The sequence below is a fragment of the Pristiophorus japonicus genome, chromosome 19 (assembly GCF_044704955.1).
Source record: "Pristiophorus japonicus isolate sPriJap1 chromosome 19, sPriJap1.hap1, whole genome shotgun sequence".
Classification (NCBI taxonomy): domain Eukaryota; kingdom Metazoa; phylum Chordata; class Chondrichthyes; family Pristiophoridae; genus Pristiophorus; species Pristiophorus japonicus.
In genome coordinates this window covers 45,705,104-45,727,573 of record NC_091995.1, presented here as the reverse complement: position 1 = coordinate 45,727,573, position 22,470 = coordinate 45,705,104, and the positions used below count along the sequence as shown (strand labels likewise).

Below are 22,470 nucleotides of genomic sequence, written 5' to 3'. Positions count from 1 at the left end.
TGGGAGAAGAAATTCCTTCTCAACTCGGTTTTAAATTGGCTCCCCCGTATTTTGAAGCTGTGCCCCTTAGTTCTAGTCTCCCCGACCAGTGGAAACAACCTCTCTGCCTCTATCCTGTCTATCCCCTTCATTATTTTAAATGTTTCTAAAAGATCACCCCTCATCCTTCTGAACTCCAACGAGTAAAGACCCAGTCTACTCAATCTATCATCATAAGGTAACCCCCTCATCTCCGGAATCAGCCTCATTCCAAAGCTAGTATATCCTTCCTTAAGTAAGGTGACCAAAACTGCACACAGTACTCCAGGTGCGGCCTCACCAATACCCTGTACAGTTGCAGCAGGACCTCCCTGCTTTTTTACTCCATCCCTCTCGCAATGAAGGCCAACATTCCATTCGCCTTCCTGATTACCTGCTGCACCTGCAAACTAACTTTTTGGGAGTGGCGAGCATTTAAATAAATATTTCATAATTTTCAACAAAAATACATTGCATTGAGAAACAGAAACTCCACAGGAAAAGTGATCCACCCATGGCTCACGAAAGAAGTTAAAGATAGCATTAGATTGAAACATAGAAACATCGAAACAAAGAAACATAGAAACATAGAAAACAGGTGCAGGTGTAGGCCATTCGGCCCTTCGAGCCTGCACCACCATTTAATGAGTTAATGGATGATCATTCACCTCAGTACACCTTTCCTGCTTTCTCTTCATTCCCCTTGATCCCTTTAGCCATAAGGGCCATATCCAACTCCCTCTTGAATATATCTAACGGATTGGCATCAACAACTCTCTGCAGAAGAGAATTCCACAGGTTAACAACTCTCTGAGTGAAGACGTTTCTCCTCATCTCTGTCCTAAATGGCTTACCCCTTATCCTTAGACCATGACCCCTGGTTCTGGACTCCCCCAATATCGGGAACATTCTTGCTGCTTCTAACCTGTCCAGTCCCATCAGAATTTTATATGTTTCTATGAGATTGCCTCTCATTCTTCTAAATTCCAGTGAATACATGCCCAATCGATCCAGTCTCTCCTCATATGTCAGTCCTGCCATCCCGGGCATTATCTGGTGAACCTTCGCTGCATTCCCACTATAGCAAGAATGTCCTTCCTCAGATTAGGAGACCAAAACTGAACACAATATTCCAGGTGAGGCCTCACAAAGCCATGTACAGATGCAGCCAGACCTCCCTGCTCCTGTACTCAAATCCTCGAGCTATGAAGGCCAACATGCCATTTGTCTTCTTCAAAGCCTGTTGTACCTGCATGCCAACCTTCAATGACTGATGTACCATGACACCCAGGTCTCGTTGCACCTCCCCTTTTCCTAATCTTCCGCCATTCAGATAATATTCTGCCATCATGTTTTTGCCACTAAAGTGGATAACCTCACATTTATCCACATTATACTGCATCTACCATGCATTTGCCCATTTACCTAACCTGTCCAAGTCACCCTGCAGCCTCTTAGCAACCTCCTCACATTTCATACCGCCACCCAGCTTAGTGTCATCTGCAAACTGGAGATATTACTCTAAATTCCTTCATATAAATCATTAATATATATTGTAAATAGCTGTGTTCCCAGCAGTGCGGCACTCCACTAGTCACTGCCTGTCATTCTGAAAAGGACCCGTTTATCCCGACTCTCTGCTTCAAATAGTTATCTATCCACGTCCATACATTACCAACAATACCATGTGCCTTAAGTTTGCAGACCAATCTTTCGTATGGGACCTTGTCAAAAGCCTTTTGAAAGTCCAAATACACCACATCCACTGGTTCTCCCTTGTCCACTCTACCAGTTACATCCTCAAAAAATTCGAGAAGATTTGTGAAGCATGATTTCCCTTTCATAAATCCATGCTGACTTGGACCGAACATGTCACTGCTTTCCAAATGAGCTGCTATTTCATCTTTAATAATTGATTCCAAAATTTTCCCCACTACTGATGTCAGGCTAACCAGTCTATAATTTCCCGTTTCTTTCTCCCTCCTTTTTTAAAAAGTGGTGTTACATTAGCTACCCTCCAATCCATAGGAAATTATCCAGAGTCGACAATGCAAGAAGCTTATAATGTTGCGAAGAATAGTAGCAAGCCTGAGGATTAAGGGAATTTCAGAAATCAGGAAAAGTTGACCAAAACAGTGATTGAAAAAGAACAATTAGACTATGAGAGAAAACTAGCAACAAATATAAAAAACATATTTTAAAAGCTTCTACAAGTATGTAAAAAGGAAGACAGTAGCAAAAGTAAACTTTATTCCCTAAGAGACTGAGGCCGGAAAAATTATGATGGGGAATAAGAAAACGTTAAACTAATTTTTTGTTTCTGTCTTCAGAGTAGAAAACACAAAAAACATGCCTTAAAATGGTAAGGAACCAAAGGTCTAATGAGGACGAGGAATGTAATGTAATTAATATAAGCAGAAAAATAAGCCGACAAATCCCTGGATCTGACAGCCTACCTCCAAGGGTTCTAAAGGAGGTGGCTGCAGAGATAGTGGATGCATTGGTTTTGATTTTTCAAAATTCACTCGATTCTAGAACATTCCCAAGAGATTTGAAGGTAGCAAATGTAACACCGCTATTCAAGAAAGGAGGGAGAGAGAAAACAGGGAACTACAGGCCAGTTAGACCGACATCAGTCGTCGAGAAAATGCTCGACTCCATGGTTAAGAAAATGATATCAGGTCACTTTGAAAATTAAAAGTGATTAGACAGAGTCGATATGGTTTTATGAAATGGAAAATATGTTTGACAAATTTATTAGAGTTTTTTAAGGATGTAACTAGCAGGGTGGATAAAGTGTAACCAGTGGATGTAGCATATTTGGATTTCCAAAATGCTTTCGATAAAGTGTCACATAAAAGGTGATTACAAATGATAAGGGATCATGTAATTGCAGCTAATGTATAAGCATGGATAGAGGATTGGTTAACAGACATGAAAACAGAGAGTAGGGTTAAACAGGCCTTTTTGAGGCTTGCAGGCTGGATCTAGTGCGGTACTGCAAGGTCCAGTGTTGGGGCCTCAGCCATGTACAATATATAGTAATGACCAAGATTAAGGCACCAATTGTAATGGATCCACTTTTACTGATGATGCAAAGCTAGGTGGGACAGTAAGCTATGAGGAGAACACAAAGTGTGTGCAAAGGCATATTGATATACTACGTGAGTGGGTAGTAAGTTGGCAGCTGGAGTGTAATGCGGCGAAATCTGAGGTTATTCACTGTGATAGGAATAATAGAACAACAGAATATTTTTTAAATGGTGAGAAGCTTATAATGTTGATGTTCAGAGAGATGTGTGTCTCCTTTTGCAAGAAACAGTACGCTCGCATGCAGGCACAGCACGCAATATGGAAGACAAATGGTATGTTTGCCCTTATTGCATATGGGTTGGAGTATAAGAGTAAGAAAGTGTTGCTACAATTTTACTGGGTCTTGGTGAGAACACAGTTTTGGTCTCCTTATCTAAGGAGGGATATACTTGATTTGGAGGTTTTGCAATGAAGGTTCACTAGATTGATTCCAGAGATGAGAGGGCTGTCTTATGATGAGAGATTGTGTAGAATGGGCAGATACCCTCTATATTTTAGAAGAATGAGAGGTGATCTCATTGAAACATACAAGATTCTGAAGGGGATTGACAGAGTATATGCTGAGAAGTTGTTTCCCCTGGCTGGAGTGTTTACAGTGGCTGGAGGGGCACAGTCTCAGGATAAGGGGTAGTCAATTTAAGATGAGAAGGAATTTCTTCACTCAGAGTGTTGTGAATCTTTGGAATACTCTGCCCCAGAGGGCTGTGGATGCTGAGTCTCTGAATATATTCAAAGCTGAAATAGATAGATTTTTGGATTCTGGGGGAATCAAGGGTTACGGAGCTGAAGCAGGAAAGCGAAGTTGAGGTTGATAATCAGCCATGATGTTATTGAATGGTGGAGCAGGCTCGAGGGGCTGAATGGCCCACTCCTGCTCCTATTTTTAATGTCTTATATTCTTATGTTTTGAAAAATGATATAGAGGCTCTGGAGAGGGTGCAAAATAAATACATGGATCATAGCAGAACTGCGAGATTATACATATCAAGAAAGGATTAACAGACTGGGTCACTTTTCTCTTGAACAACGAAGCTTGATGGGGTACATAATAGAGGTTTTGATAGAGTAGACAGGGATAGAGTGTAAAACTTGTGGAGAGGAGCAAAATTAAAGGGTGTAATCATAAGATAGTCACCAAGAAATCAAATAGGGAATTGAGAAGAAACTTCTTTAACCAGAGAGTGGTGAGAATACGGAACTCGCTACAACAGCGAATAGTTGAGGTGAATAGTTTTGTGACATTTCAGCATTAGCTAGATAAGCATATGAGGGAGAAGGATACAGAGCATTATACGAATCGATGGAGATGAGGAATGATGAGAGCAGGCGCCAGTGGAACATTAATGCCGATTTGACTGGTCGGGATGAATGGCCTATTTCTGTGCTGTTTATTCTATGTAATTCATTCTAACGCAAGACCTCAGATTGCCAGTCAGCATTAAAGGTAAGTGGAATCTGAGCCGTGCTGTTCCAGTGAAAATTAATCCAGCTACAGAAATTACCTTGAATTTAACAATACAGGAGATCAACTGCCAACATAGCTATTGAGGCAATGTTAAATGTACTGGTCCCTTCCTCTAACAGTTGCCTTAATTGATCCACAATTAGAGAGAAATGACAGGGAAATTAAATAAATATTTGAGTCTGTCTTCAAAGAAGAAGGCACAAAAATCCTCCCGGAAATAGTGAAGAACCAATGGCCTAGCGAGAATGAGGAACTGAAAGAAATTAGTATTAGTATTAATAAAAAAATAGGACTGGACAAATTACTGGGACTGAAAGCTGCTAAAACCCCTGGATCACATAGCCTGCATCCTAGAGGTTTAAAAGAGGTGGCTTTAGAGATAGTGAATGCATTGGTTGTCAATTTCCAAAATTCCATAGTTTCTAGAACGGTTCCTGCAGTTTGGAAGGTAGCTAATATAACTCCACTATTTAAGAAAGGAGGGAGAGAGAAAACGGGGAACTACAGACCAGTTACCCTGACATCGGTCATGGGGAAAATGCTAGAAACTATCATTAAGGACGTCGTAACAGTGTAATTATAAAATAATAATAGGATTGGGCAGAGTCAACACAGAATTCTGAAAGGGAAATCACCAATGGCAAATCTGTCAGAGTTTTTTGAGGTTGCAACAAGTAGAATAGATAAGGGTGAATCAATGGATGTGGTGTATTTAGAGTTTCAGAAGGCATTCGATAAGATGCTGTACAAGACATTATTAAACAAAATTAGGGCTCATGACATTGGGGTAATAAACTAACATGGGTTGAGCATTGGTTAATGTACAGAAAACGGAGAATAGGAATAAATGGGTCACTTTTGGGTTGGCATGCTGTAACTAGTTGCTTGCCACAAGGATCGGTGCTTGCACCCCAGCTATTAACAATCTATATCACTGATATGGATGAGGGCACCAAATGTAATATATCCAAGTTTGCTGTTGATATAAAGCTAGGTGCGAATGTAAGTTGTGAGGAGGATGCAAAGAGGCTTCAAGGGGATATAGACAGGCTAAGAGAATGGGCGTGAACAAATGGAATATAAGGTGGAAAATTGTGAAGTTATCCACTTTGGGAAGAAAAATAGAAAAATAGATAATTTTTTAAATGGTGAGAGATTGGGAAATGTTCATGTTCAGAGGGACCTGCGTGTCCTTATACACGAATCACTGCAAGTTAACATGCAGGTACAGCAAACAAATAAGAAAACAAATGGTGTGTTTGCATTTATAACAAGAGGATTTGAGTATAATAGTAAAGGCATATTGCAATTACATAGGGCCCTGAAGAGATCACACTGAGAGTATTGTGTACAGTTTTGGTCTCCTTACCTAAGGAAGGATATACTTGCCATTGAGGGAGTATAATGAAGGTTCACCAGACTGATTCCTGGGATGGGGCATTGTCCTATGAGGAGGGAGTGAGCAGACTAGGCCTATATTCTCTCGAGTTTAGAAGAATGAGAGGTGATCTCATTACAACATATAAAATTCTTACAGGGCTTGATAGGGTAGATGCAAGGAGGATGTTTGCTCTGACTGGTGAGTCTAGAACCAGGTGTCACAGACTCAGCATAAGAGGTCGGCCATTTCGGACGGAGATGAGGAGAAGCTTCTTCACTCAGGGGATGGTGAATCTTTGGAATTTTCTACCCTAGAGGGCAGTGGAGGGTCAGTCTTTGAGTATATTCAAGACAGAGCTTGCTAGATTTTTGAATATGAAGGGGATCAAGTGATATGCCGATAGTGCAGGTAAGTGGAGTTGAGGTAGAGGATCAGCCATGATCTATATTGAATCGTGGGGCAGGCTCGAGGGTCCGAATGGCCTACTTCTGCTCCTAATTCTTATCTTCATATGTTCTTATAACAGAAGTATTTCAAACTGACCCCTCATCCCAAACTGATATGTCATCCCAAACTGAACAGCATCCCAAATTGACCCATTATCCTAAACTCACCAGCACTCTCAAACATACCTGTTTCGAACCCGATGCATCACTCCCAGACGGACCCAACAACCCCAAACTAACCCATAACAGCAAAACGAACACATCACTCCCAAATTGACCCATCACCATCGAATTGACCCTCAGGCCCATGCTGATCCTTCTCCAGGAAGCTATCAGATCGACATAAACAGACTGCTCACCGCACACAGACGCATGATCCGAAATTAACCGCTCATCCAAAGCTGACCCCTCACCCCAATCCCTTCCATCAGTCAAAACTGACCCCTCACCCGAAACTGACCTCTCACCCCAATCTAACCCTTCACCTCCAAACTGATCCAGAAGCGTGACACGCACCGATTACTCCAAATTGACACATCACTCCTAACTCAACCATCACTCCCAAACTGGCCCATTAATCCAAACTGCCCATCACCCCGAAACTTGTCCATTAACCACAAACTGACCCATTATACCACAAACTGACCCATCACCCCTAAACAGCCATCACCATAAATCTGATACAGCACCCTGAAACTGAAACATCACTCTCAAACGGGCCTATCATCATCGAACATCACTCACAAAGTACGAGATGAGTAACAGGGAATAAGAAATAGATAGAAACAAAAACTGAGAAAGAGCGAGAAAGTTTAACTGACAGTGCGACAGAGATAGAGACAGAGAGATAAAAACAGCCTACAGAGAGGCAACGGGAGAGACATGGAGGGCAATAGTAAGAGAATCGAAGGCAAGGACGGTGAGAAACAGGGACAGAGGTCGACAGAAAAGGGAGGAGAGAAATATTGAGACAGAGAGCAAGAGAGTAAGAGATGATGAACGAGAGAGAGAGGAAGAGAGTGTCGGAGATGAAATTGATGTGCAGCCAAAGATATAAGAGAGAGAAACAAAGCGAGGGAGAGTGGAAATCCCCAGAGTTTGAGGGAAATTGTGGGTCCATGCAGGCGGTGACGCACATCGAGCTGTATCGCATTGCCTGCCCGTTATACTCGCCGCTCAATATTCAGTTCCATTGAGGTAAATGGAGTTAAATATCAGGCGCTACGTATAACTGGCGTACCATCTGATACAGCCCGTTGTGCTCCACTGCCTGAGACAAATTTCTGAGTGAGAGAGTAATGTAGGTCCCTGTGCTGTGTTAGCATAGCATGGCTGCCCGCCCCACAATCAAAATCACTGTCCTCTCATTTAAACAAAACCTCGCTCAATCTGTATCTCCCTCTTTGTGTTGTACATGCACAACAGTGAGTATAAGAGAACGATTCACTCCCGCCTAGGACTGTCCGAGCCGTGTGTGTTGCAGTGTTCGCTCCTGTACATGTACATCAACTACAAAAACCTGCATTTATATAAAACATTTAACGTAGTTAAACTTCCCACGGCACTTCACAGGAGCGATCATCAAACAAGATATGACAGCGAGCCACATAAGGAGACAACAGGGCCGGTAAGAGGTAGGTAGTAAGCAGCGCCTTAAAGGAGGAGGGAGAGTTAGAGGGCTGGAGAGTTTAGGATAGAATTCCAGAACTTAGAGCCTCAGCAGCTGCAGAATAGCCGTCAATAGTGGAGCAAAGAAAATCGTGGATTGGTAAGAGCCCAGACTTGGTGGAATGCAGAGATCTTGGAGGGATTTAGGGCTGAAGGCGTTTACAGAAATAGACAGGGAGGCCACGTTAGTCTTTGAAAACAAGGGTTAGAGTTTTAAAATTGATGCATTGTCAAACTAGGAGCCAATGTTGCCCACCAAGCACATGGTGATGGGTGATCGTGACTTGGTGCGAATCGGAATATGGGCAGCAGAGTTCTGGGTGAGTTCTGTTTTTGGAGGTTGGTTGATGGGAGGCCGGCCAATGTCATTAATGGCTTTCGTAACGGAGAATATCCACTTCTGAACCACAGAGGGAACTATACAGAACAGCAGGCTGATGGACATGAAATAATGAAGAGTGTGGTCACCAAAGTTGAACTCGAAGGTAGTAAGAAAATTATATTTGCTGTACAAAAGTATGGTTATCACTGAAATTATTTATTGTGACTGATGAGTAAGTGTGATCCAGTGTTACGGAGAACTAAGATGGGTTCCAACATGGTGTTTGTGTGACAGAGTTACCAGTGAGAATGTGATTGAGAATAAACTGTTGTCATTGAGGATGTTGTCATATTCGGACTGTTCATGCTTAGTGCCGTGAGTTAGTGCCGATTGATTTAGACATTATTCAACTGAAGTTGTTCCTAATGAGATGCTGCCGCCTCTGTGCATAACCAGGTCTCCAGGCTTTCTCACCAGGCTCCTACTTACCCTCTGGCTCTGTGTCATCAGCGTACTGATCCTCGTTTCTTCGGGCATCATCCATGACCACTTTGGACACATTGGGGTGATTTCTGCATTGAGTAATATGTAGAAAAGCTCTGTGCTGGAGGAGATTCTGAATGACCTGCACGGCAGGCTATCCAGGCACCTGAAAGCTGCTCTTCCTTGTGCATCAGTAGGGGACATATTCACTTTGAGTCGCACAAAGAAGCGTTGGGATTCCCTGACCCTGGGCTTCTCCCTTCGCTGACCATCCACTTACCTTCTGTCAGGAACCGATTTCTTGAAAGTTCCAGGCTGCAAACGTCCAGCCGCTGATTTTAATGGGTTGTCAGCATGTTTCAACTCATTTCAGGCCGTTTCTTTCGGGAACTCAGCGAGCGGCAGGCTAATCTTTCCAGGCTCTTATTATTTACGATCGTGGGATGTGGGCGTCGCTGACAAGGCCAGCATTTATTGTCCATCTCTAATTGCCCCTGAGGAGGTGGTGGTGAGCTGCCTTTTTCTTCCGCTCTAGTCCGCATGGTGAAGGTACACACACATTGCTGTTCGGGACGGATTTCCAGAATTGTGACCCAGCAACGATGAAGAAACGGTTATTTATTGCCATGTCAGGATGCTGTGTGACTTAGAATAGAACTTGGAGTTGAAGGTGTTTCCATGCAGCTGTTGCCCTTGTCCTTATAGGGGGTAGAGGTCACGGATTGTGCAAATGCTGTAAAGGAAGCCTTGGTGAGTTGCTGCAGTGCATCGTGTAGACGGTGGTGGACGGAGTGAATATTAAAGTTGGTGGATGGAGTGCCAATCAGGTGGGCTACCTTGTTCTGGATGGCATTGAACTTCGTGAGTGTTGTTGGAGCTAAACTCAGCCAGGCAAGTGGACTGCAAACCATCGCACCCCTGACTTGTGCCTTGTAATGGTGGAAAGGTTTTGGGGAGTCCGGAGGTGATTCACTCGCCGCAGAATAACCAGATGGATACACCTGCTGGTGTATCCACAGTATATACATGGCTGGTCCAATTAATTTTATAATGACCCCCAGGATGTTGATGGTGGGGATTCGGCGATGGCAATGCCAGTGAATGTCAAGGGAAAATGAGTAGACCCTCTCTAGTCGGCGATAGTCATTGTCTGGCACTTTTGTGGTGCAAATGTTACTTGCCTCTTACCAGACCAAGCCTGAATGTCTCCAGGTCTTGCTGTATGTGGGCATGGACTGCTTCATTATCTGAAAAGTTTCAAATGGAACAGAACACTGTGCAATCATCAGCAAACATATACATTTCTGACCTTATGATGGAGGGAAGGTGATTCGTGAGGCAGCTGAAGATCTCCTGGCATTGAGATGATTGACTTCCAAGAAGCACAACCATCTCCTTTCGTGCTAGGTATGACATCAGCCAATGGGGATGTTTCCACCTGATTCCTTTGGTCATCAATTTTACGAGCGCTCCTTGATGCCCCACTTTGTCAAATCCTGCCCTGATGTCAAGGGCAGTCACTCTGACCTCACCTCTGGAATTCAGCTCTTTTTTCCATGTTTAGACCAAGGACGAAATACCGTTTGGAGCTGAATGCTCAAGGGGAGACACAAACTGAACATGGGTGAGCAATTTATTGGGGAGTTCGTGCCGATTGATAATACTTTCGAAGAAACCTTCCATCATTTTGCTGGTGGTTGAGAGTAGACTGATGGGGCAGTAATTAGCTAGAATGGATTGTCCTGCTTTTTCAAGACAGGACAGACCTGGGCAGTTTTGCACATTATCGGGTAGATGCCGATGTTGCAGCTGTACTGGAATAGCTTGGCTAGAGGCATGGCTAGTTCTACAGCATAAGTCTTCAGCAGGAAAGCATGATGTTGTCAGGGCCAGAAGACTTTGCTCTATGCAATGCCTCAACCGTTTCTTGCTATCACATGGAGTGAATCTAATTGGCTGAAGACTGGCTTCTGTGATTGTGGGGAACTTAGGAGCGGGCAGATATGCATCAACCACGAGACAATTCTGGCTGAAGGTGACTGAAAATGTTTCAGCCTTGCACTTTGCACTCACGTGCTGGACTCCACCATCATTGAGGACGGGGATATTCATGGTTGATTAAATACCTGCCATCATTCATGACTGGATATGCAGTACCTGCAGAACTTTGATGTGATCCATTGATTGTGGGATGACTTAGCTGTGTCTATAGCGTGTTGCTTCCGCTGCTCAGCATGCTGTAGTCTGTGTTGCAGCTTCCCCAGTTTGGCACCTAATGTTTAGATACGCCTGGTACTATTCATGGCATGCTCTCCTATATTCCTCACTAATCCAGAGTTGGTCCCGCAGATTGATGGCAATTGTTGAGTGAGTGATATGCCAGCCCATGAGGTTACAGATTGTGGTAGAATACAATTCTGCTGCTGCTGATGGCCCACGGTGTTTAGCGGTGAGATCTATTCTAGATCTAGATCCATTTGGCATGGTGATAGTGCCACACAACACGATGGAAGTTGTCCTCAGTGTGAAGTCTGGATTTAGATCCACAAGGACTGTGCGATGGTCACTCCTACCAATACTGCCATGAAAAGATGCACCCGCCGCAGGTAGATTGGAGAAGACGAGGCAAAATAGATTTTCCCTCATGTTGGTACAATCACCACATGCTACAAGTCCGGTCTGGCAGCAAGAGCCTTCAGGACTCGGCCAGCTCGGTCAATAGTGGTGCTACTGAGCGACTCTTGGTGATGGACAATGAAGATCCCCACCCATGATGTATTTTGGGCACTATTCCATGCAGTGTTTAACAAGGAGAAGTACTTATTCATCAGCTGATGGAGAGCGGGAGGTAGTAATCAGCAGGCAGTTTCCTTGGCCATGCTTAACCTAAAGCCACGAGACCTCATGGTGGTCTCCTTATGTAAGGAAGAATATACTAGCCATTGAGGGAGTGCAGAAAAGGTTCGCCGTATTCCTGGGATGGGGGGATTGTCCTTTGAGAAGAGCTTGAGTAGACATGGCCTATATACTTTAGAGATTAGAAGAATGAAAGGTGATATCATTTAAACATATAATTCTTACAGGGCTTGACAGGGTAGATGCAGTGAGGTTGTTTCCTCTGGCTGAGGTGTCTAGAAACGGGGGTCACAGTCTCAGAATAAGGGATCGGCCATTTAGCACTGAGATGAGGAGAAACTACTTCACTTAGAGGGTGCTGAATCTTTTGAATTTTTTGCCCCAGAACGCTGTGGAGGCTCAATCATTGAGTATTTTCAAGGCAGAGATCGAAATATATTTGGATATTCAGGGGATCAAGGGATATGGGGACAGTGCAGGGAAGTGGAGTTGAGGTAGAAGATCAGCCATGATATTGAATGGTGTAGCAGGCTCGAGGAGCCGAATGGCCTACTCCTGCTCTTAATTCTTATGTTCCTATGTCCTTATGAGTTAATGTTGAGTACTACAAGGGCCGCTCCCAGCAAGCTCTGTAGCACTGTGCCACCAACTATGTTGTATCTATCCTGCTGGTGCGACAGGACGTCACCAGGACCTGGTGGCTTGCTAGGCCATGTCAGATGACGACTAAGCATCAACCACATTGCTGTGAGTCTATATCGGCCATGTCAGTAATGTCGGAAGATTTCCTTCCATAAAGGACATTAGTATACCAGATGGGTTGTTACAACAATAAGATAGTAAGTCGCAAAGTCTCTTCATACCTCCAGAAATCTAACATGTCTGCATATATGTGGGGCTGCTCAGTTGTATACAACTGACTGTATCACTGTCTGTGTGTATCTGAATGCTCATCGACCTCACCTGTAGTATTAAGGCCCTTAATATTAATGATATATAGCATAAATTAAAGAAGATAGAGAACATTTTTGATGTACCTAAGATCTAGAGTAAGCTAATCCATCACCATTGTGCCCATTTATTCCACCAATTGCCTTGTACTAATCCTCAGCCTCAGCTGTCTTCTATCATTACTATAGGAATGGTGATGCCGAATTTTTTTTCTGGGACATATGATGACAATACTATTCTTGACTACTTACTCTTCCAATGGACAATATCATTGCAAAATATCCCTGATCAGTAAAACTGAACATGACTCGCCCTAATCTGTTTGTTCAAATGACTGTAACTAATGGCAATCATTGTGTAATGTGCATGTGTCACTTGAGATTTCTCGCAGGTATAAATAAGCCCTGATTTTAAAAGCAGAAGTTCTGGGTATCCACAACACTAACTGGCAACTTCGCTTCCTCAGAAAATGGAAAAGCCGGTAATCATTCAGATTGAAAACATTTACTATCCTATTCTTGCAATAGTTGGTCTTCCTGGTAAGTCGCTTATAATAAGTTAATGCTCATCTTTAACAGTGCTTCACTGTGCCATTGTTCCTGCTGGCGATGTAATGATATTATCTGTTTGTTATATGTTTTATTTGCAGACATTGATTACCAACATGAAATAAGTAAATCAATAACCTCCAAGTTTCTGTCATACTTTTAATGTAACAACCTGAGAAGAATCACAATTTAATCTGACTATTTAAATTCAGTAATTTAGTGTGAATGTCTCAGCCTTGATAGAAATTCCTATATTTTTTTTTGTGTCTGGGACAACTATCAGTCGCAGTAGTCAAACCAACAATTCTTAAATGGATTTCCGGAGGCTGATCTCAAAAAGACAATGGAAACTTTCTGTTGTAAATTTTGAACCCAGGAGATACTGAAGATATCCTTCCGTGCCCCACAAAACACTCCGGCACACTGCTGTCGTATTGTCGTCTCCTTGGGATTACATCCCGCCCATTGGCAGATTAGCATCTGAGCCCAATGGTTCCCCGCATTTCCCAACTGGTCGCAGTGCTGGGCGTCCTTCCAACGCATGCAGCTGGGCAGCAGCGTGTAAACAAGGCTGGAAGCCGAGCCTCAGGCAATGAAATTGGTCTTCTTCACAGCACAAGATAGGCTCGGAAGGAATGGCCACTCATTTTGTACCCAGGCTAAACTTCGTTTCCGACGAAAAATCAGGCGCATTGTGAAGCAGACTGGCTCTTCGCAATGAGCTTATTTTGTGCCACCGGTTAAGAACAATTTCAAAAATTATATCTGGCATGCCTTGCATTCGGAACACTCTTATGGTGATACTCGAAGTTGTTGGTGTTTTTATAATATAACTATAGACTATGGTATACATTTTGGTCTTCATCACTTTATGTCACATTTGTGGAGCATGGAGTGGTAGGGGGGAAGTTATAAAGTCGGCCGCCAATTTGCTATTACTTTCTTAGGCCACACTCAGAGGCTAAATTCATGTCCATGGCCACTAATTTTCCTAGTTGGGCCAGCAGCAATGAGCTTTTCTCACTGCTACTGGCCATGGAAACCCATGGGCGTAGTGGCCACTCTATGTTTGTGCCAGTCGTGGTCATTGATCCCTTGCAACTAATCGGTAATGGGAGCTGATAAAGCAACTTGAAGCACTCGATTCTGTAACTGTATTGTGTTGCTTTTTATTTTGGAGTCAGTTAGTGTTCTTAGGCTGCAAAGCAAAATGAGACAAGTGCTACTAAAGCGCGTCCAGCTACTGCTGTGCTGTTGTAACTCTAAACCCAAGTGGTGATTTCTCCGGTTACCATGTGATAGATTTTAGTCTTTACATCCAGGGTGTGCTGCATTGCCTGGATCAAGCACAAAAAGCCCAATCCTCTGCGGAGGATCTGTTACCCTAAAAACAGCGGATTGTCTTCAATTATTTTAAATGGAAGAAATTTGGGCGGATTCTGTTCAGACCTGCGGTCACAGCTGAGACATTTTCATTTCTACATACAGGGGTAGAACGGCGTTTTCGTGTCTGCCTCTCACTCATCGTCTGATCTTCAGTTCCATTGACTTCAATAAAACTCACTATCAAGTGATGCATTTAATATGCGGCTGCTGAGCCAACTCCTGTTTAGTGCTACTTCCTAAAACTAATTGCTGCTCTACAGAGGCAGCCTCTGTTTAATGCCCAGGCGAAGAAGACTACAATCTGTCCCAAGTTTCCTATGTATGGTAGAAGTAGATTGACCAATAGAATTTCCACTGGTCTGCTCCTGAAATCCCACCACAGCCTCGATAAAAGATCTTGGTAATCTGGGAGAAACAATGTAAAGAGTTGAAGTTACCACAGGAGATCGATAGATCCCTCCCCAGTAATTATATTCAATAATGTTGCTGCAGATACGACACATAAAATAACATTCCCACTGAACATGCTCAGGCCCCATGTATCTGCCATAATTTAACTGGTACGTTGAGGTAAGTGATTCAGGCAGCACATAGTTTGGGCACAATACATGATGAAATGTTTGCCATTATATTGTGCATATGAAACAATGTAGCACAGATATATCTTTATTTGTTTGTCATTTACTGAAGAAAAGCATGGGCCGAGCACCTGGTAGGAGTTTTTGCCTACTTCCAGAAGACTGAATGAAAGATTATCGCAGTCAGAATCGCCTATCACCCTGAAATCTACATTGTATGATTATTGAGGATATTTGCAATGAGGAGATACTGGGGTACATTTTCAAGATGAAGTTTAGCTTAAAACTGGCGATAGGGGTTCGTCTGCCCATCATTAACTGTTAGTAAATCCGCAACATGAATGGAAAGCTACCCCATGATATATATGCAGGGGCAGGGATAAGCAAATCAGCCACCCTTTGTGCACCTATCCGGACATTCCTTTCTGTTGAAGTGAAAGGAAATGAAAACCGGGTGGATTCAATTGCGTCCACCCGTCGGAAAAGCCCATTTTTGGACCAGTGGAAAGTTGAAAATCCAACCGTGTTGCAGCATTTTTATCTTCTGAAGTAACTCAGATGAAGTTAGTGATGTGTATCCATAAAGAAATGTATCTGTTCAGAATTACTTGAATTTTCTGATAGATTCGGAGAAATAAAGAGGGAGAAATTTGAGTGATAAGAAAACATTCCAGAAATGTTATGCTAATACCTCTCAACTGATCTTTCTCTCAGAGTAAGGAAAGTGAATACTTTAATTTCCTCTTTTTTCAGCTAATTTGGTGACAATCGTCATTCTCTCCCGTGGAAAGTGCGGCCTCTCCAAATGCATCACCCATTACCTGGTGTCCATGGCAGCGGCTGATCTAATGGTCCTGATATTTGACGTAATTCTGTATGAGATTAACGATGCTTATTTTCCATATTCATTCCTGAACTATACTCCTATTTGTAGTCTCAATATTGCCCTGCTATATGTATCCATTGATTGCTCTGTCTGGCTAACGGTGGCTTTCACATTTGATCGATTTGTCGCTATTTGTTACCAAACATTGCGAACAAAATATTACACCGAAAAAACTGCAGCTGTGGTGATAGCAGTGGTATGTTCATTAAGCATATTAGAAAATGTTCCAATCTACTTTATATTTGAACCTCGGGAAATAATTGACAATTTACCATGGTCCTGCTATGTAAAATCAAGCTTCTACACCTTACCCATATGGTTAGTATTCTTGTGGTTGGAAACTATTTTGACCCCATTTGCGCCATTTGTGTTGATCGTGCTGCTCAATGCCCTGACCATCAGGCACATTGTACTGGCCAATAGAGTGAGGAGCGGTCTCCGAGGAAACAACAATGATGAGAATCAGACTGATACAGAGATGGAGAACAGAAGGAAATCAATAATTTTACTCTTTGCTATATCAGGCAATTTTATACTATTATGGATGGTAAATTTAATAGTTTTCATATGTGTACAATTTACAGATACTCAATTTTTGGAAGCAAATTACAACGATTTTTTCACAATTGCGGAACAATCTGGGTATATGCTGCGGTGTTTGAGTGCTTGCACAAACACGTTTATTTATGCAGTGTCCCAGAGCAAATTCAGGGAGGAAATGAAAAATATGATTATGCGTCCCCTGGCTCTCATTATTAATTTAATCCAGCAAATTAAATGATCCACAGAACTAAAATGCAATTATATCCATCGAAAGCGAGCAGGAGTTGTTCAATTGATATCTACACACAGGAATCTCTAAAGGAAATGGAAGCTGCCATCTGTTCTCCATATTCGATGTCATATTGCAGAAGATAAAAAATGTTTGCGGTATTAATAAATTGTGCCGATAGTTTAGGACAGGTGTTGCGGTATCGGAACAAACAAATAAGAATTTTTCAGATGCACATAGAGGGTTATGCTGATAGACTTAGATGAGGAAGTTGACATGGCACGCTGTACTGGTCGGACCGAATGACACAATTTTTGCTGAGTATTCTATGTAATTCAACCTAAACCCAGGTTTCCGATCTCCAGTCAGCATTATATACATGCCAAAAGCTGAGATGTTCTGTTACAGTGGAAATTAATCCAGCGACATAAATTACCATGAAATCAACAAAATTGGAGGTAAGCTCACCCCTAGCTCGTGAGGCAATGTACTGGCTCCGTCCTCGAAAAGGTGCCTTAATTTTTCCAAAATTAGAGAGCTTAAATCCACCAACTACATTGATTCTCAGTCCATAAGCATTCACTTAACAACTAAGCTGTTCTCTTCACTAAACAACAATCCGCTGGACAAAAAGTGGAAAAAGATTCCCTTGGTGTATCTCTTCATAATTCTTCAGTATTTTGAACTTTTGCAATAATCACTTGCCAACCAGTTGCCATAATTCTCTGTGTGAAAAGTCCAGGAATATCGGTGGATAAAATCTGCAATAGAAAGTTGTCCATCTCCATTGGCATTACACATGGAAATCAAATTGCAGAGGGGGGAGCCCGCAAACAAGTGGTTGCACATCAGTCACCTGATATCCAGTTCCTTGGGAGTGTCTCACAACGCGCTATAAAAGTGTCCAATTTCACACCCATGGAGAGAAATCTAAACGTTAAAAATTGGACAAGTTTGTTATCGCAAAACGAATGGAATTGCATAGTGGGCCTCTTATAATTTCTGTCCCAAACTCGTTTCCATTGAAGTCCATGGAACTGAATATTTGTTGGGGCGTATCAATGGTGTCAGGTTTGGCACCACCTCTCCCTTGTCATAAAGAGAAAGATTAATTTTTACCCACACGTTTATTCTTCAGATGTAGTCGGGTTAGAGTCAAGGGATTAATTGGTCAGGAGATGCAGACAAAATTGAATCCCGATTGCAAAGACCTACATTGTGTTTTTCTTTCTATATTTCTGATATAAGTTTTGATGTGTATATTTATAATGGAAACTCCCTGTGCAATCTTGTCATGTAATTACATCCTCCCACGTTTCCCGCTTTTCCTTTCCATTGACTTCAAGAGAGATGAAAATCGGGAAAACTTCCAAATGCACAGCTGATCCAATGTCATCTTTTTCACTCTATCACCAAATGTTATAATCAGAAGAACATATGAAATAGGAGCAGGATTAGGCCATTCGGCCCTTCGAGCCTGCTCAGCCATCCAATGAAATGATGGCTGACCCTCGACCTCAACGCCACGTTACCACCCTATCCACATATCCATTAATTCCCATTAATATCCAAATTTATTTTCATCGCTGCCTTTAATGTGCTCACGACTGTGCATCCGCAGTCTTCTGCGATACAGAATTATGAAGAATCTTAACTTGGCTTCAGGTGTGGTGCCAGAGGGCTGGAGGACTGTTAATGTAGTACCCTTTGTTTAAAAAGGGATAAAGCGATAGACCGAGTAATTACAGACCAGTCAGCCGAACCTCAGTGGTGGGAAAATGATAGGAAAAAATCCTTAAGGACAGGATAAAACTTCAGTTGAAAAGACATGGCTTAATGAAGGACAGCCAGCATGGATTTGTTAAAGGAATGTTGTGTAGGACTAACTTGATTGAATTTTTTGAGGCTGTAACCAGGAGGGTTTCTGCCTCTAACACCCTTTCAGGCAGTGAGTTTGAGAGCACCACCACCCTCTGGATAAAGAAATTTCATCTAAACCTCCCCCACCACACCAATTACTTTAAATCTATGCCCATTGTTTGTTGACCCCTCTGCCAAAGGACATATGTCCTTCCTATGCACTCTATCCAGACCCCTCATAATTTTATACACCTCAATCAGGTCTCCGCACAGCCTCCTCTGTTTCAAAGAAAACAGACCCAGCAAGAGAAAAAGATTAGTGAAGACAAACGTAGGTCCCTTGCAGTCAGATTCAGGTGAATTTATAATGGGGAGCAAAGAAATGGTGGACCAGTTGAACAAATACTTTTGTTCGGTCTTCACGAAGGCAGACACAAATAACCTTCTGGAAATATTAGGGGACCGAAAGTCGAGTGAGAAGGAGGATCTGAAGGAAACACTTATTAGGTGGGAAATTGTGTTCGGGAAATTGATGGGGTTGAAGGCCGAAAAATTCCCGGGGCCTGATAGTCTGCATCACAAAGTACTTAAGGAAGTGGCCCTAGAAATAGTATATGCATTGGTGATCCTATGGACTGCAGGGTAGTTAATGTAACACCAATTTTTAAGAAAGGAGGGAGAGAGAAAACGGGTAATTATAGACCAGTTAGCTTGACATCGGTAGTAGGGAAAATGTTGGAATCAATTATTAAAGATGAAATAGCAGCGCGTTTGGAAAACAGTGACAGGATCGGTCCAAGTCAGCATGGATTTATAAAAGGGAAATAATGCCTGACAAATCTTCTAGAATTTTTTGAGGATGTAATTGGTAGTGTGGACAAGGGAGGACCAGTGGATGTGGTGTATTTGGACTTTCAAAAGGCTTTGACAAGGTCCCACACAAGAGATTGATGTGCAAAAATTAAAGCACAGGGTATTGGGGATAATGTACTGACAGGAAGCAGAGAGTCGGGATAAGCGGGTCCTTTTCAGAATGGCAGGCAGTGACTAGTGGAGTGCCGCAGTGCTCAGTGCTGGGAAACCAGCTATTTACAATATACTTTAATGATTTAGATGAAGGAATTAAGAGTAATATCTCCAAGTTTGCAGATGACACTAAGTTGGGTGGTGGTGTGAGCTGCAAGGAGGAGGCTAAGAGGCTGAAAGTTGATTTGGACAGGTTTGGTGAGTGGGCAAACGCATGGCAGATGCAGTCTAATATGGATAAATGTGAGGTTATCCACTTTGGTGGCAAAAGCACGCAGGCAGAATATTATCTGAATGCCGGCAGATTAGGAAAAGGGGAGCTGCAACGAGACCTAGGTATCATGGTTCATCAGTCATTGAAAGTTGGCATGCAGGTACAGCAGGCGGTGAAGAAGGCAAATGGTATGTTGGCCTTCATAGCTAGGGGATTTGAGTATAGGAGCATGGAGGTCTTACTGCAGTTGTAGAGGGCCTTAGTGAGGCCTCACCTGGAATATTGTGTTCAGTTTTGTTCTCCTAATCTGAGGAAGGGCGTTCTTGCTATTGAGGGAGTGCAACGAAGGTTCACCACAGTGATTCCTGGTATGGCAGGATTGACATATGAGGAGAGACCAGATCGACTGAGCCTGTATTCACTGGAGTTTAGAAGGATGAGAGGGGATCTCATAGAAACATATACAATTCTGATGGGACTGGACGGGTTAGATGCAGGAAAATGTTCCCGATGTTGGGGGAAGTCCAGAACTAGGGGACATAGTCTAAGGATAAGGGATAAGCCATTTAGAACTGAGATGAGGAGAAACTTCTTCACTCAGAGAGTTGTTAACCTGTGGAATTCTCTGCCGCAGAGAGTTGTTGATGCCAGTTCATTGGATATATTCAAGAGGGAGTTAGATATGGCCCTTACGGCTAAAGGGATCATGGAGTATGGAGAGAAAGCAGGAAAGGGATACTGAGGTGAATGATCAGCCTTGATCTTATTGAATGGTGGTGCAGGCTCGAAGGATCGAATGGCCTACTCCTGCACCTATTTTCTATGTTTCTATGTTTCTATCTCCAATCTTTCCTCATAACCAAAATTCTCCAGTTCAGGCAATATTCTTGTAAATCTCCTCAGTACCCTTTCCAGTGCAATCACATGGTTCCTGTAATCTGAACAGAAACGCACACAGTACTCCAGCTGTGGCCTATACGCACAGCAATGTGGTTGGTAATGTTCTCCCTCCTGTGCTTATCCAGCTTCCCCTTAAATGAATCTATCATGCCTAATTCGATTGTTTCTTGTGGTAGCTCACTCAACGTTCTTACCAACATTTGCATAACTAAGTTTCTCCTAGGTTCCCTCTTGGATTTTTATTAACCATCTTTTATTCATGCTCTCTAATTTTGGACTGCTCCTATCCACCCATAAGTAGAAACATTTTTTCTATGCCTACCCTACCAATACTTTTCATTATCTTAAAGACTTCTATTAGGGAGACAGTACGAGGAGCGAGTGCTTTAAACAGAGAATTTTCTCTGAGCCAGATTATATTTCATACCCAATAAAGGAAGTTGAAATGACCTTCATGATCATTTAAATTCAACAATGATTTTACATTGATTTCGTTTCAAAAAATTTTATACAATTACTACGATTCAACCAATTGTAAACTAACCGGCCAGGGGGGGTAGCAATGATTTGGACCGACTGCCTGTTTATACTGCAACCGATTTTTTTCATATGCGGCGTAAATGGGCGGCCAATTCGATATCATCAGTTCCCGACTGGCCGTGTTAAGTTAAATTTAATGGAGTTTATTTTTAACCAATTTTGACTGGGTGCAGGTTCTCAGCTGATGCAATCATTCCATTGGAACCTATTCATTATTTTTTCATTCTCACTATGATGTAATAATGTGAGAATAACAAGCTATAATTGCTGACACACAGGCTTGTCCCGATGTCAGTGCTAAGTTAACATTGGCGTTAGTGTAAATCGGGCGGTATGGAATTGACTTCCCATTAAGCGTGCCAGCTTTTATCTTTATCGGCTTCAATATAATGGGTGGTTACTTAATTATCGTCCTTTTACACTCTCGCCCAAAGTGGTGAAATAATCTTGGGCAGTCGTGCAAAACAGACAATAGCCGATTGGTGTATTTTTTTTAACTCTTCTCCATTTTCTGTTAATTGACTTCAATGTAAACGAAAGTCGGCGGGAATAAAACATTTGGTTTCAGCCCGAAATGAACATTCACATAACTGGCCATATCTTAAGTTTATTTAAAGCTCCATTTCATTTAATGCTTGCATTTTGTAATGACCAGAGAATTTGTTTCAAATGGAAGCCAGGGTAGGGAGGATATTGACTTTACTTTTCTTGTATTCGTGACGATTGCCTGAAAGGCATCTGGAAACACAAATATTTGACCTAACACCTTGCTTAGGACAGGAAGGAATTCTTTTTCAGCAGTTACTTCCTGTGAACAGAATATCAGGCCTTCAGACAAGGACAGTTTCTGATAATCTTATCAACAATGCCCTTTTAATTGCCAATTGGGACTTAAAGACCGTGAGGAGCTGGTCCAGCCATGTAAAATCAAGCTACTGAACCTACCCATATGGGCAGCATTTTTCTGGTTGCGAACCATATAAACCCTATTTATTCCATTTGTGTTGATTTCACTGCTCAATGCTCTGACCAACAGGCACTTTGTACTGGCCAATAGAACCAGAAGGAGCCTCTGGG

The 22,470-nt window shown here is 42.4% G+C and overlaps 1 protein-coding gene and 1 pseudogene across 1 annotated transcript; both read left to right on the top strand.

Moving 5' to 3' along the window:
• LOC139230203 (zinc-binding protein A33-like) overlaps positions 1-22,470 on the top strand; it is a 650,536-nt pseudogene that overhangs the window by 430,385 nt on the left and 197,681 nt on the right.
• Positions 13,153-16,862, top strand: LOC139230578 (probable G-protein coupled receptor 139). The gene is made up of 2 exons (XM_070862403.1): positions 13,153-13,222; positions 15,949-16,862. The coding sequence occupies exons 1-2, from the start codon at positions 13,153-13,155 to the stop codon at positions 16,860-16,862; spliced, it is 984 nt and encodes a 327-aa protein (XP_070718504.1).

Bases quoted from the DNA above. Each gene is read 5' to 3' on its own strand.
- LOC139230578 (XM_070862403.1), top strand. From the start codon at position 13,153: ATGGAAAAGCCGGTAATCATTCAGATTGAAAACATTTACTATCCTATT. The intron at 13,223-15,948 runs GTAAGTCGCTTA...CTCTTTTTTCAG, and splicing joins TGCAATAGTTGGTCTTCCTG to CTAATTTGGTGACAATCGTC.